At 40.8% G+C, this 13,667-nt stretch overlaps 1 protein-coding gene across 1 annotated transcript in view; it reads right to left on the minus strand.

Moving 5' to 3' along the window:
- Positions 1 to 3,202: 3,202 nt before the first annotated feature.
- The window catches only part of ENPP1 (ectonucleotide pyrophosphatase/phosphodiesterase 1), a 55,961-nt gene continuing 45,496 nt past the window's right edge, over positions 3,203 to 13,667 (minus strand). Inside the window, 6 exon segments of the mRNA XM_050894663.1 lie at positions 3,203 to 5,081; positions 5,953 to 6,109; positions 6,821 to 6,953; positions 8,010 to 8,090; positions 9,166 to 9,301; positions 10,493 to 10,647. Coding sequence (XP_050750620.1) covers positions 4,914 to 5,081; positions 5,953 to 6,109; positions 6,821 to 6,953; positions 8,010 to 8,090; positions 9,166 to 9,301; positions 10,493 to 10,647 — 830 coding nt within the window. The 3' untranslated portion in view covers positions 3,203 to 4,913.

Below are 13,667 nucleotides of genomic sequence, written 5' to 3' on the forward strand. Positions count from 1 at the left end.
TAGTTACAGCACTATAACAAAGAGTACAATTAAAATTTTGTAGTGGACTGTGCCATCTTATGCAGCCAACAGGTACAAGATTTAAAAGTGAATTCATTGTCCTCAAGCAGTGCACTTTCTGCCACCCAGAAATTCAAAGCTCCGGTACAGATACAGGATGGCAAAGGCAAGGCCTCCAGCACAGATACGAAGAGACATAAACAAATTCTCTTTCAAGCCCCAGACAGAGTGCCATGAACTCAGAGCCTCATACCATCTAGACTGACTTTCAGCCACACGTATGTGCCTTATGGACATGACCAAAGGGCGCTTCCGCTGTCTTCTGGTCAGGGGCAGATCGGTCAGGAGCTTTGGGGTGACTCAAAATTTTTCCATCCCGCTGTAGTTTCTCTGCTGAAATAAAACAAAAATAGAAAGGACTAAACCTGCAATAAAGGGCAACACAAATTTAACACATGTTGTGGCTGAGAAGGAATACGGTAATTTGCAATGGCATCCTCTAAAATCTGTTGCCAGGCTTCCATAATTATTGCAAGTTTGTCCATGGTCTCCATAGCAGCCTTTCCTGAGGCTCGAGGCCGGTGTGGTGACTCACAGTGGTTCAGTGAGGGACTCGACTCCTTTCCAAGGGAGTCTGAGTCACAGGATGCCAGACCTGGACTGGTTTCCTGTAATATAGATGTTTCCAAACTATGGTAGACGTACGGCTCATGGTACACAAGGCACCTCAGTGTGGTGCTCCAACACCTCCCAGACATTGCCACAGGGTGTATGAGGGTAAGCAGAAGATGTTGCTGCTGCTGCCACTGGCAATGGTGGTACCCAAACAAAAATATTTGAAAACTTCTGCTTTAGTAAGTTGCTGGGCTCGCACTAACTCTGTCCCTGAAGTCCTCAGAAGGGTAAAAACAGTTTACCACAGCACAGCAGTAAAGAGCTGAGTATAGCCCTCACCGTGAGCCCTGGGATGGTTTCCTGACCTCATTAGTGGTGCTGCTGTGGGCACAGCACGTTACAGGAGCTGCCCTGTGACCCTGCAGTAGGAGAGGTCCCTCACAGTGCTGTCACCCCTGAGCATCCACTCCAGAGTGGTACAATGGGCAACTCATCCTGGCACAGGTGCCTCCTCAGCAACAGACTTGAGCTTTGCAGCAGATCTTGGAAGACGGGAGGTCAGAAATGAGATCTTCCCTCCCAGCTGAGCGCCGTAACCACAGAGCCACAGATTTAGGCTTTCTTTTACATTCCTTTTTGTCTTCTGGTCCCCATGAATCTCATTTTCCTGGAAAAGTGGGTGCCCTCCCATGCAGCAGAGGGGTAGCTCCTCCCAGCTTGCCGAGCCTGGTTTACAACCTTGTATTTAAAGGGATAATTTTGTACTTTGGATCTCCTCAGACTAAGGAAAGGCAGAAGCCCAGGCCACCCACTCGCTGGATGAGACAGGGCAGCCTCTGGCAGGTGCTGTTAGTGGACAGCTGTTGTGCACTGGGCTGTACGCAGTGGTTTAGTGAATGCTGGATGCATTGAGAACAGATTTGCCAGAACAGGCCCATCTCAAATACAGGCAGTCAGAGATTGCTTCATTGTCTTAAGATGCAGTGGATCCTGAGGTAAATAAGAGCAAGAAACCTGTAACATTAGTCAAGCAAATTACCTCGCAGTTACTGATGGGAGCAGCCAGCAATATAAATCTGTACCACCTGAATACCTCTGAAGGTACAGCTCTATATGCATTTTTTCATATGCAGCAAAACCATCCTGAAACGTCCTCTGGCCCACTGCTCATTCCTACCTCACCATCCCAGAGCCATCAGCTTCTCAGGTACGTTAAGGCTTGCCTGCCCAAAATCATTTCACAACTCATTTCATTCCTTAAGTAACCAGCCCACCCCACTGCTTAACTCATCCCACAGTTAGACAGCCCATGCCTAAACCAGATGTCCCCTGTTGCAACTTGAGGCCCTTTTTCCTTTCTTCCTGAATGTAACAGTCACAAGGACTAGATCAGCTCTGTCCACCCTGGAACAATCTTTACTGTCTGTGAAGGCTCCTACCACCCCCTTCCTCAGCCATCCTTTCCTTACCCTAAGCAAACATCATTGCTTAGGAGACGGAGACTGGTCAGCCACCTTCCCTGTATCAGTGAGCACCAGCTGCAGGCTACAGCATCTCCTGGTGCCTCCCCTGAGAATGCCTGGTGACACATGGCACTGCTAGGCATATGCAGACCGATGACCTTTAGTCTGTCCCTCCAGTGTCTTTTTTACCTGCAAGAAGGCCAGACTACATAGCAGCTGACGTTAAGCAGTTACACTGAATAATGCTGACAGTCATGTCACAACAGTGCTGCTGACACCTTCCAGCTTCACCTACTGAGAATGCTCAGTGGAGCTCTGATACCGTCCATCAGCTGAAGCAGAAAATATTTTACATCCAGATAGACAAAAGCTGTAGGTTTTTTGCAGACTTGTGAGTTTGATGGTGACTGCAGCATGCTCCTTGGGGCCCATCAGGCTTCAAAACCACAACCCAGTACCTGCCATCCTGGGGTATTGCCAGCCACTGGATACCACGACTAGCACCAGCATTTATTCACAATGCTCTGACACCACCATTACAGATGTTTCTAAAAAGCAAAGATGAAGAAATAAAAGAAGCAAAACTATTTACCCTAAGATTAAATCAGGATAGCTCTCTTCCTTGTCAAGTTAACTTGTCAATTTCTGGCAAAGCCACATCCCAAACCCCTCTCAGCCACTACCCTCTCTTGATGACCATAATAGCTTTCACAGCCACTCTCCCTTCCAAAATCCTCCCTAGGTCAAACCAGCACTCATCTGCTTGAAGCCTACCTTGTTCCATCTTTACCCAGGAGCTAGGCTAGGCCTGCCTCTTAACTGAAACTGGCATCGCTTCATTTTCTGAAGACATTAACATCTCTGTCATTTGCATTCAGGAGACAGTACCAGTTCTAAAAAAAATTAAGAACATCTTGACCATCTTTCTTCCTACCTTCCCCTTCCAATAATGAATGTAACTTCAACATTCCAGTTGGAGGAGAAGTTACCTTCAACTCAAAGGGCAGGGATTGAAGCAACCCCCTCCCCACCCCCCAAAAATAATGTGAAATAGTGCTCTATATCTGCACTGGTGTTTAACTAGCCAGTAGCATTTGGTACAGAAAGGGTCATGAACAGCACGCTACTTCTGATGTTTTTATTGGTCACAGGCTATGTTACAAAGCAGTTACACTGAATAATGCTGTCACAGTCATATCATAATGTGAGGTTGCTACAACACATTTAAATTTCACACAGTGAAACTACTTTAGGAAAAAAAAAAATCATGCTTGTAACAGAAGATCAAGAAAATACATTTGGTTAAAAGAAAAAAATGGTCCCAGGATTTCAGCCCGCTCACACTGAAGTTAATGGAAAAGCTTCCACCGACTTCAGCAGGCTTTGAATCCAGCCTCCAACATCCCCTGACCAAGCTGTAAGGTAAAATGCCTCTCTGCTCAGTCACAGGCTCTTCATTCTTCTAACATACTTGTGCGTGATGCATTTTCTTCTTTTTAAATGAGAAGAATATAAATGTGTAATTGACTATGCCAAACTTTATACGTAACAGAGCCAATTTTGGCTCATCAGCTTTAGAGAGAGTGGGAGAGTTACAAAGGTGATAGCATGTGTACTGGAAAAGGAGGGAGTTCCTACACTCCTGAGTGCCTGTAGCAGCTGTTTGTGTAGCCTGAAAGCTTCCAAAAAAGCTCATTACATGCTTCTTCAGAATTTGCATCTGGCAGTGTCTCCATTCAAGATGGGTAACTTACGTGAGCTGGAGTTTGGATGACGTAGCACTAAGAACAGCTACAAGTGCAGCTAGGATCTGGTCATTTGCTGCCAACCGACAACTGAATGGCCTGTGGGAATTTCCTGTAGTGGTGAGGTGTGCCATTAGAGACGATCACCTTACCAGTCTAACTAAGGCAACAATCTTTGTGCAAAATTACCTTTTCTTGACAAAAATGGGATTTCAAAACCACAGCTGACAAAATCGTGAAGCAAAGACATCTTTCTCAATTTGATGCAAGAAAGTAGAATCTTTTCATCAAATCTAAGTTTAATTTGAAGATAATTATTTCTGGGAGCTCAGAGATATTCCTGAATTAATTTCTTCTCACTTGCAGGTGACTTGATGCATCCTATACCTGCTCATTCTGAGGATGCATATACAACATGCAAATTGTGCATCAAATTCTCCTTCAGCGTTGGAGACACCAGAGGGCAGCAACATACCAAGGCTTCCCAGCTAACAGACCTTTAGCCAGTCATCTTTTCCATGTTGGGGAAGTTTCAGTTACCAGTCTTACTAACCTCAGTATAGCTTCTTGCACCATAACGCTGCAGTATTTTGAGACCCAAAGCTCAGCATGTAATTCATGCTTCAAGGAAAACTGGAGTGAGAGGTGCTGTTGTTTATACTTCAATGGTCACCAAGAATGTAGTTATTTCCCAGAACTGTATTTGCTAATTATCTGTATTTTTTAAAGTAGAATACTGATCATAACCCATGCTTTATAAACTTCTCCCTCTCCAGTGCATACAAAAGATAACATTTTTGTTCGTGTCTCAGACTATGATGATCAAATGCTAACAGCATTTAATAATGGACATGGTTCTACCACATTCAAGTGGAAATGACAGGAGCTGCCATCCTGTGTTGCATACATAGTCCATCAGGAGTCCCTGAGATACAAATATGGCACCCACTCTCCTCCCTACTGGCATTTTGGTCAAGAGTTCTCAATAAATGTTCCAGCTTACTTAAAAAAAAAAATGTTTTCATTAATTAAAAACAGTCTATTTACAAATCAGTTGTGAAATGGATAACAACATTCCACAGGAAAAAAATCAGACAGTTTCAAAAGTTGGTAAATATGTTTTTAACTGTAAAATCTCAGATACTGGCTCTTTTCTGTCTTGATAGAAGCTGAGTCCAGTAAGTAATTCTATATCTCTGATCCGAGCTGTATGAAACTTCATTCTCTCTTCAACCCACATGGACTCAGACTTGCCATCCTATTGGGACAGAGGAGGAAAAAAAAAAGTGTTTGTAAAACGTCTTTTTTTTTCCTGACATACATTTAATCAATTAGCAAAAGACATTTTGATGTTTTATAAAGGCAGAAAGCAGCAACCTTTGGCAAACATCTAACAAACAGAGAGCACTGGTTATAAGCTTGCCTGAATTTAGTACTTGCTGTTACTTCCTCAAGTACACAGAACTTGTAGCTGCACCAGTGGAAGCTGGTGGTAACAGGGAATGGCAGGTAAGGTCCAGCATCTATCCCCCATCTCTATGATAAAACTATTTCCGAGAGCTGTGCCTGACTTGGGCAGTGACTTGTGTAATTCTTCGCTGTAGGACAGGTCTACACACCTTCTACGCTTTGTTCTGGTTTATATGGAGTGTAGCTATGTGCATTCCCATCACAATGCCAAGGTACCTGAACTAGAAGCAACCAATACTCTTCAGGAACATATGTGTCTTCTCCTTTTGGGTATGCATTTGGCCTAGCACTGACCTTTCTTTGTGGATGACTCATCTTCTGCTAGAAGCTCTTCATCCTTCTCAGCTGTTGACTGGACATTTGCACTACAGAAGTCTATGTATGTATCACATTGATAGTCTCAACATACTCTGACTCTACCCCACTAGCTGTAAGTTTTGCTCTTTGAACAGGGAACTTCTATTTTCACATTTGAGCATATATACAGACTTTAACATAATTGTCTTTACAAAAATACTGTCTTCTCTCTCAAGATGATCATGGTAGACTGTACCGCTTTTACAGTCTTTACAGTCTTTAACTAGTTAATCACTGATATCCAAGCAAAACAAGCTCAAGCCTGACTTCAGATGTTTATGGGGACTGAACAGACTACTTACTGCACAGCTTTCACTGTTGTCTTCTCTGTGAGGTACAATGAAAGACAAGGCATCTAGAGACCCTTCACACTCCAGAGGAGTTTCTGAAGTATTTTTACAACTAGTCAGCACAATGAAGAAGTGAGTTGGAACTGGAACTTCTGAATTACTGGGGTGTCTGAAACACAAAAGATCTTTCTGTAAATCCACCAAATCATACTTGCTCAAAGAACAAATGACAGCAATCAGCTATATTCTGGCATATCAATTTTAGCAATCCACCTGTTTAGTCCAGAGAAAGCTTAGGCCTGGAAGGAAAATTCCAGATTACTATTTTGCAAATCAAGTAGGCTGATCTAAGTAACAAGTTTCATGAGGTATAACAACAAATTGATCATAAAAGTGTCTAAGATTCCAGAGTAGATGGAGAGTTCAGCATGACCCCAGAAAACCATCTGCCTGCTGGCTTGAATCAATTTCACTAACTAGTATATTTGTACTCACAACTTTGTAGTGGAACACTGCCAGCTCAGGAAGTGTCAACCATGACACCAGGGATAAGCCCCTGCCTTGTCCACTCCTAGAGGCAATGTCATAAGATTTCAGGCTAGCAGATATTCTTCCATGTGCAACAGCTTCTCTTACACTTCACCTTCAGGTTTTAGGATGACACATTTTAAGGGTGCATTTTCTCTTTGTGCTTGTTGCTTATTTCTTAGCTTTACACTTCTGTATCTGCTTAGGGCCATTTGACTGTCTCTCTGAACTGACATAACCTGCCAAGGGCCCATCTCTGCAAGATGCTTTCCTTGATAACAAGGATCATAATTACTTTTTCACCACTAATGGGAGGAAAGAAACAGAGGATTAGAATGTGAAAGGTTCCCACCTTTTCACCTTTTCTGGGGTATCATAGAGCCCATCAGAGTCATAATCAAACACAGGACCACTGACTACATTGACACCACTCCTGGCTGCAGCATATTCAGGTAGCAGGTATTGATGGAAGTAGTTCCATAACACTGAAACACAGTAATGGAAGTGGGAAACAATCTCCGAGGTAGAAGCTGTTAATACAACCCTGCAGAGTTTTCAGTGGAGTATAAACAGACATGATAAGCTAGGAAAATAATAAATTATACAGGTAATTACAGTTTTTAAAGGTTGCATCTAACTGAGCAGCAGAATGCACTACAGTATCTCCTGGCATTGTGGTTTCACAGTCACCCTAACTACAAACTGGACGGAGGCACAGTGATGCTGCTCCCTTGTGGCCTTGGGTTTCTTTCCTTGGAGAGGCTAGAGGAGGGAAGGCGAGAGAAGACCATGCCTGCCTGTGTCTTGCCCCACCATCAAGTTGGCCTCGCTGGCTTGTACACCCACACCTATGAGCTGGGAAGTATCTTACCAATATGATATCTTTAATTACAGTTAGGAGTTGACCACTATTCCATTACAAAGCAGGACATCTCTTTTGTCCAGAGCAAGTGCCACAGTTATCCTTCTTTTTCACCAGGGATATGCTTAATCTCCCTCAGCCAACCATCTCATGTTCCATCTCACCCAGGAAAGTCCAGGTCTTCATATCTTTTCTACTAGAGACATGATTATTTTCCTGTTTCCTTAGTGACTGAGACCCTAGATTCCTGCCTGGAAACTCATCTGAGCTTAGAAGGTATTCCTAAACTGGAAATGAATTTAACTCACATAATTATATATGGTATCTGGGTTCTCTAGAAGATATTCAGTATAAACCTGTATACCCTAAACCCTGTTTAGGGTAGGAAAACGCAAACAAAAAATGTCAGACGTTAAATGGAGACACTTAGACTATGCTCCCATGTAATGAGCCAGCTGATTAGGAATCATAAGCTCACAATGGTGGGCCTTTTTCACAAGAGTGATAATCCTACTTCAAGGAACTTTTCATTGATGTAAGAAGCCCACAGTCAGGGGAGGTCTTATTTTACTGAGGCAACTGAACCAGGAATCATTTGCATGGTTTGGAAGCAAGCAAAAAATCAGCAGTCTTTCTTATATTCAACCGTGCACACAAAATATGCATACAAATAAAATACCTTTAAATGCAGGATACATTGGCACAATGTTGCTGGTAAGCAAGGCATCATAGTGAGGTTTCTTTGCCTCTGTCATAAAATCTAAAACAAAAAAAGCAATTCATTACTTGGATTTGTTACTTTAAACTTGCATTTTCATGCTTTTAAAGATCGGTGTAATAACATCAAGGTGGAGCTGACCTAGCTTCACTTTCCAAAGCTGATGTGGGTCTAAGTGCTAACTTCAGTACATGCTGAATGCCATCCAAAATAGATAGTCTTATAAGCAGCAGCAGTAATTGCACTTGTCAGATATACAGTGGACAAATTTTTGTGAGATTTAAAAATATCAGAACAGACTTTTGAATTGTGAGGAAGGGAATAAAATTCACTTCATGAGTGTCAGACCAACTTGTTCTGACTGCAGAATCTAGGCATAAAAATAGGAGCCCTATTGGAACTTTGCAAATTACACTTGATGTGGATGTTTAAATAACCTACTACTCGGTACTTTATGCAGTAAAGTCAACGTAAAATGCTTCCAAATCAGGTCAGCAACAGTTCACAAACAATTTAACCATTTGTAAACAGCTAGGTATTTTGTAATATGTTTGATAATCAGAGCTACGTTTTTCAGACCAATGCTGAATTGCTTTACTATAGACCACATATGGCACGCAGCAGTGTAATTCAAATAAAAAATAAACTTATCAAGGCAGTTTTTTACTTAATGAAACATCCCTAAATTTTACTTTGGATAGTTCTAACTAACACCTGACAGTTCTGACTAACACAGCACTATACCAGCTATTAAGAAGAAAATTAACTCTATCCCAGCCAAAATCAGGACACATACAAAGTGAATTTGCAATTTACTAGCTTGCCAGACACGACTCAAGGTTTATGTGTTCCTTCCACTTTCTTCTATGAGATGCCACTTTAGAAACCTGACAAGTTCCAAAGCGTTCGGGAAATACTAAATGACCTTGGACAACCCACCAACTGCTGAAGTGCCTAAAATATTTTTCTTTCTCATATACCGAAGTGAACTGCAACAATTCAGCAACTACTGCTTCATACTCTAATTAGTTATCAAGAACATCTATAAAAGACTACACCTACTACATTACAAATTATTTAAATCAGATATGCTGTACAATGAAGGCAATGTAATTACTTGGAGGAGAAAGGAATCCATAAGTTAGGCGAGGATGATTGTTGTAAAACAAACATGTCTGGGTATGATTAAAAGAAATACGAACATCCTTGTGTAAACAGCTGGAGGTATCTTCTGTAGCAGAAACCCATTTGTCCTATTGAACGAGAAGAAAGTATCATTGGTAAAACGGATTGCTAACTTACAACAATTGTCTCAAGTGTGTGGGACCGCAGAACTCTAAATATTTAGCTGCAACTGCCTTTAACGGTGTGAAGGCACTTTAATATGCAAGAATTGTTCCTCTCTTGACAGTGGAAAACAAGCTCTCCCATCCATTTCATATATTTTGGAAATAAAGTGAACAGAACTGCAGCATTTTAGTTGAGTTGAGAATAACGTCTTCCAAAAGAGAACCTAGAGGTGCCCATTAAAGATAATCACCTGATCTACTGTAAATGTACTTGTTCATTCAGCCTAGGAATCAGAGGCAGCCAGATGTGTTGTTAGCCACCTCTCTCCACTGGGCCACTTGCTACAGTAACTGGTTGCTTCATGCCACTAACCTCAACACATTTAGGATCAAGCAAACCTTGCCAGAGTTTAGTCAAATTTAATTATAACAGTCATTATTTAAAACCTATGATCCCCAGATAATCAAACTAAAAAGCATCCTCTACTGTCCTAATTCCTTTTAAGCATGATGTGGCTTCTAAGTTTTCTCTGACTGGGAAAGACCAACTTGAAAAAAAAACTTTCATTCACAAGATCAGTGCTCTGCATGAACATGTGCATCTTAGCATAGGGTTCAAGGACAGCAAAGACCAAATTTATCTCTACCGACCTCTTTTTTTCCCCCAATTAGGATGATCTTCTGAGAGAAGGATCAGATCAGGGCATGAACGGTTCAAGATAGTCCAGAGATTATTTTTTCAAAAGGATGCTGCCACATTACAAACACTGCTTTAAGACCACGTGTTGAGACCAGACTTTAAGGACAGCACTGGCAGACTGCTATAGCAGACCTACAGTACCAAGCAGTAAGCCAGTGCAGACTCATAGGGCTTCTATATCAATGGCAATGGGCTCCTCACTTCCTGGTGAATCTGCTCGCTCCGGAGGCAAAACTGCAGCTCACTCCAAGAAACAGGAAAGAGTCAAAGCCAATCTTTATTAATATCGGAAAGTGAAGAAAAGCTCATACAAAATTCCTCTTTTTATCTCATGTGGTTCTACTTAGTTCCCTGGGAGACAATATCATGAGCAGATCTAAGAAGCGTTCAGAAATAACTGACATTCAAGCTTTTTACCTTTCAAGGTTGCTTCTAACCTTTCTTCGTATACTTACATCTTTTTTAACAGTGTACGCACTCCACAGAGACATCCTGTAGTCCTTGCTGTATCCACTCACATAGCGGTAATGGTAAAGGAGGCAGTAATTATGTTTCTTCTGCAGAACCCTGGGCCGTCCGTAGGGCAAAGTAAGTTTCTCTATCTTCTTAACTGCAGCAGAAATAGTGCTTGTTACATTTCAATCAATACTGGTTGTTAAGCATCTTCCTCTTTTGTACACCTAAGGTTGTTTGGCAATTGGAAATTGAGGCAGACAGAGAAGTCACAGCAATGGAACAAAAAAAATTTTCATTTTGTAGTTTCTATGCTAAGGCAATAGATTAAATGACAAAGCCAGTATAAAGCAATCATTTAAACTTATACTGTACAAATGAAGTTTGTATTTAAAGCAAAACATTTTGCCATTTAAAACAGGAGATAGATCTTATTTGCAAAGTTAAAGTCTTTGTTGACTTTGTGTTTCAATTTAAATATATAATGTGGGATCTGCTTCTATGTAACATTTAGATGGGACAGTAACCAATTGTGGTGATTTGAAATCTGCTGAGGGGACTACTGTAGTAGAAACCACAGTCATATGTAAAAGTGACACTTAAAGGACTAAGAAATATAGAGATCTAAATAAACGATACAGTGAAGTACTGGTTGGATTTTCAGATGTGTGAGAGCTCGCTTTATAATGAGCGTGATGGTCACAAAACCATCCTTCTCTCATGGACCACATCTCTTTAGAAGAGAAAGATATCTCCAAATGTTCTATGTATGATACTGCGTCGGGGTTTTGGCAGACCCTTGTCTAAGGCATTGCCTGTTTATTGGCCAACTACTGCATCCAATGGAAGAGTGAAGACTTTCCTTTAAAACTGTAACAGAAAGAAGTTATGTGGGATCAGCAGAGGGTAAGTCATTAGACAGAAGCTGAAAAGTAAAGCAGAGTTAGCAACAGAATTACTTTAGAGTCAACACCATTTATCTTAAAGAAAAAACAAAGAAGTAACAAAACAGAGTCATAAGAAACACACGCTCTTGCAATCATCTGCTGCAGTCAAATGTCAGCAGAAAGTTTCAGTTTTTAACCCCTAAGGTAGACTTCAATTTCATCAAAACATTGAATATTTAAATTTTTGCCAACTGGAAACAAACAAAAATAAGGTTTTCACATTTCGAGTTCTCTGATGTAAAATAAAAAAAATGAGGAAAACTAGCACATCATGGAAATGCTTTAAAATAACAAAAATATTACTTTGCTATTGAAAATGCAAGTATTTTCAATCATTACATGACTGGAATTATAAAGAAGACGTCAAAGTATATTTTCCATTAAATAGGTCACTACCATTCACAGATTATGCGGAACCACAATTTCAAGGCAACTGTTTTAAATGGGGAAAGAAACTGAGCAATGAATGCTGCAGCTTTTTTCCCCACAGTAACTCCACAACACAAAAAAAGGTCTAGATTATGACATTTATTTCTCCACCCATGAGGGAAAAGGCAAACAATTCACGTTTTTTTCATAAAACTAAAAATGTAGTTAATATTTTGTTGTTCTTACAGGCTGTCAAGTTATGACAATCAATGAGAGAATATACAAATTGAGGTAACTAATTAAATAGTCTTAAGGAGCATCTAGGCTGGTTACTAGAATTCTTTCATCTGTGATAATGCCTTTTATATCTAATCAGTGCTTAATTCATACAATTTATAAGGAAATTACTGCTATTAAGACCAGTGCTAAGCCAGGTCTCACTGATAATCCAAGCCAAAATCCTACTCTTTCAAAAACATAGCTTTAGAGCCTTAGGTTCCTATTTCTACAATACAGAACTGAAATAAGTTATGTGCCTGGCCTTGCTGTATTTCTTTAAAGTCAGGTTCAGCAAGGCACTCGGCATCCACCTACACATTAGCAGAGTCTGTTTCAGTGAAATCACTCCATGCTTAGGGGAAAGCACACCGTATCATACTAATTAGATTTCATTTTGTTGCTCTCATGAGTGTTACAATACTGAAAGCGTTATTTTAAAAGGTTTCTGGGACACATTTTAAAAAGATACCCTGTCGTCAGTGGAAAAGATTCAAGAAAGCTCTATCTAGTCTTTGTGCCAGGACAAACTACACAAACCAACAGAAGGCTTAAATTAGCCCTGAATAAGCAGCAAGTACTGGATCCTGCCTGTAAATGGCATTTAAGTCCAGTTCTTAATAGTGACCTACAGTGGGGTGTCGCCAAATACAGAGTTTATTTGCATAAAAAAGGTTTCATGAACACACATGAGGCAAGGTCTCTATCAGCCTATTTCTCTGACAGCCTAATCATCTTGATTTCATCTTTTAAGGTATAGCACCACAGGCTACATTCCATTTTGTCTTACAGTTTTCATGATTTATTTATTGTCTTACCTACTTCATGCTCAAAATAGTTTATTTTGTTTTACAAGTCATGAGCACATCTACAGCCTTGCGAATTGCAGCTCAAACATGGCATGTGTATGTTCAAAGAATGGAAATAAAGCATAAGTAAAACAAGCAACAGCTTAAGACCATGTAACACCTCGACCATGCAGAATACCCCTTATGCTTCATTAAAAGTATGCTGCCATCATGATGTTGGTATTTGCAGGGATTTCTTATCAGATACTTCCCCATACACTGCTTTTGCTTCCCATTCTGGAATGCTCATTACTTCAGTGCTAGAAAATTCAAAAATATCAGATATAACATGTGCCATAGAGACACATTGTCCTGGTTTTGGCTTGGACAGAGTTAACTTTCTTCTTAGTAGCTGGTACAGTGCTGTGTTTTGGATTTAGTGTGAGAATGATGTTGATAACACGCTGATGTTTTAGTTGTTGCTAAGTAGCGCTTATCTTAAGCCAAGGACTTTTCAGTTTCCCATGCTCTGCCAGCAAGCAGGTGTGCAAGAAGCTGGGAGGGAGCACAGCCGGGGCAGCTGACCTGAACTAGCCAAAGGGATATTCCATACCATGGAACGTCATGCCCAGTATATAAACAGGGGGGAGTTGGCCGGGAGGCACTGATCGTGGCTCGGGAACTAACTGGGCATCGGTCAGCAGGTGGTGAGCAATTGCATTGTGCACCACTGTTTTTTTTTTTCCTTCCCCCCCTTCCTTTTTTGTTATATTCCTTTTCATTACTATTATTATATT

This window comes from Gymnogyps californianus, chromosome 3 (assembly GCF_018139145.2).
Source record: "Gymnogyps californianus isolate 813 chromosome 3, ASM1813914v2, whole genome shotgun sequence".
Lineage (NCBI taxonomy): Eukaryota > Metazoa > Chordata > Aves > Accipitriformes > Cathartidae > Gymnogyps > Gymnogyps californianus.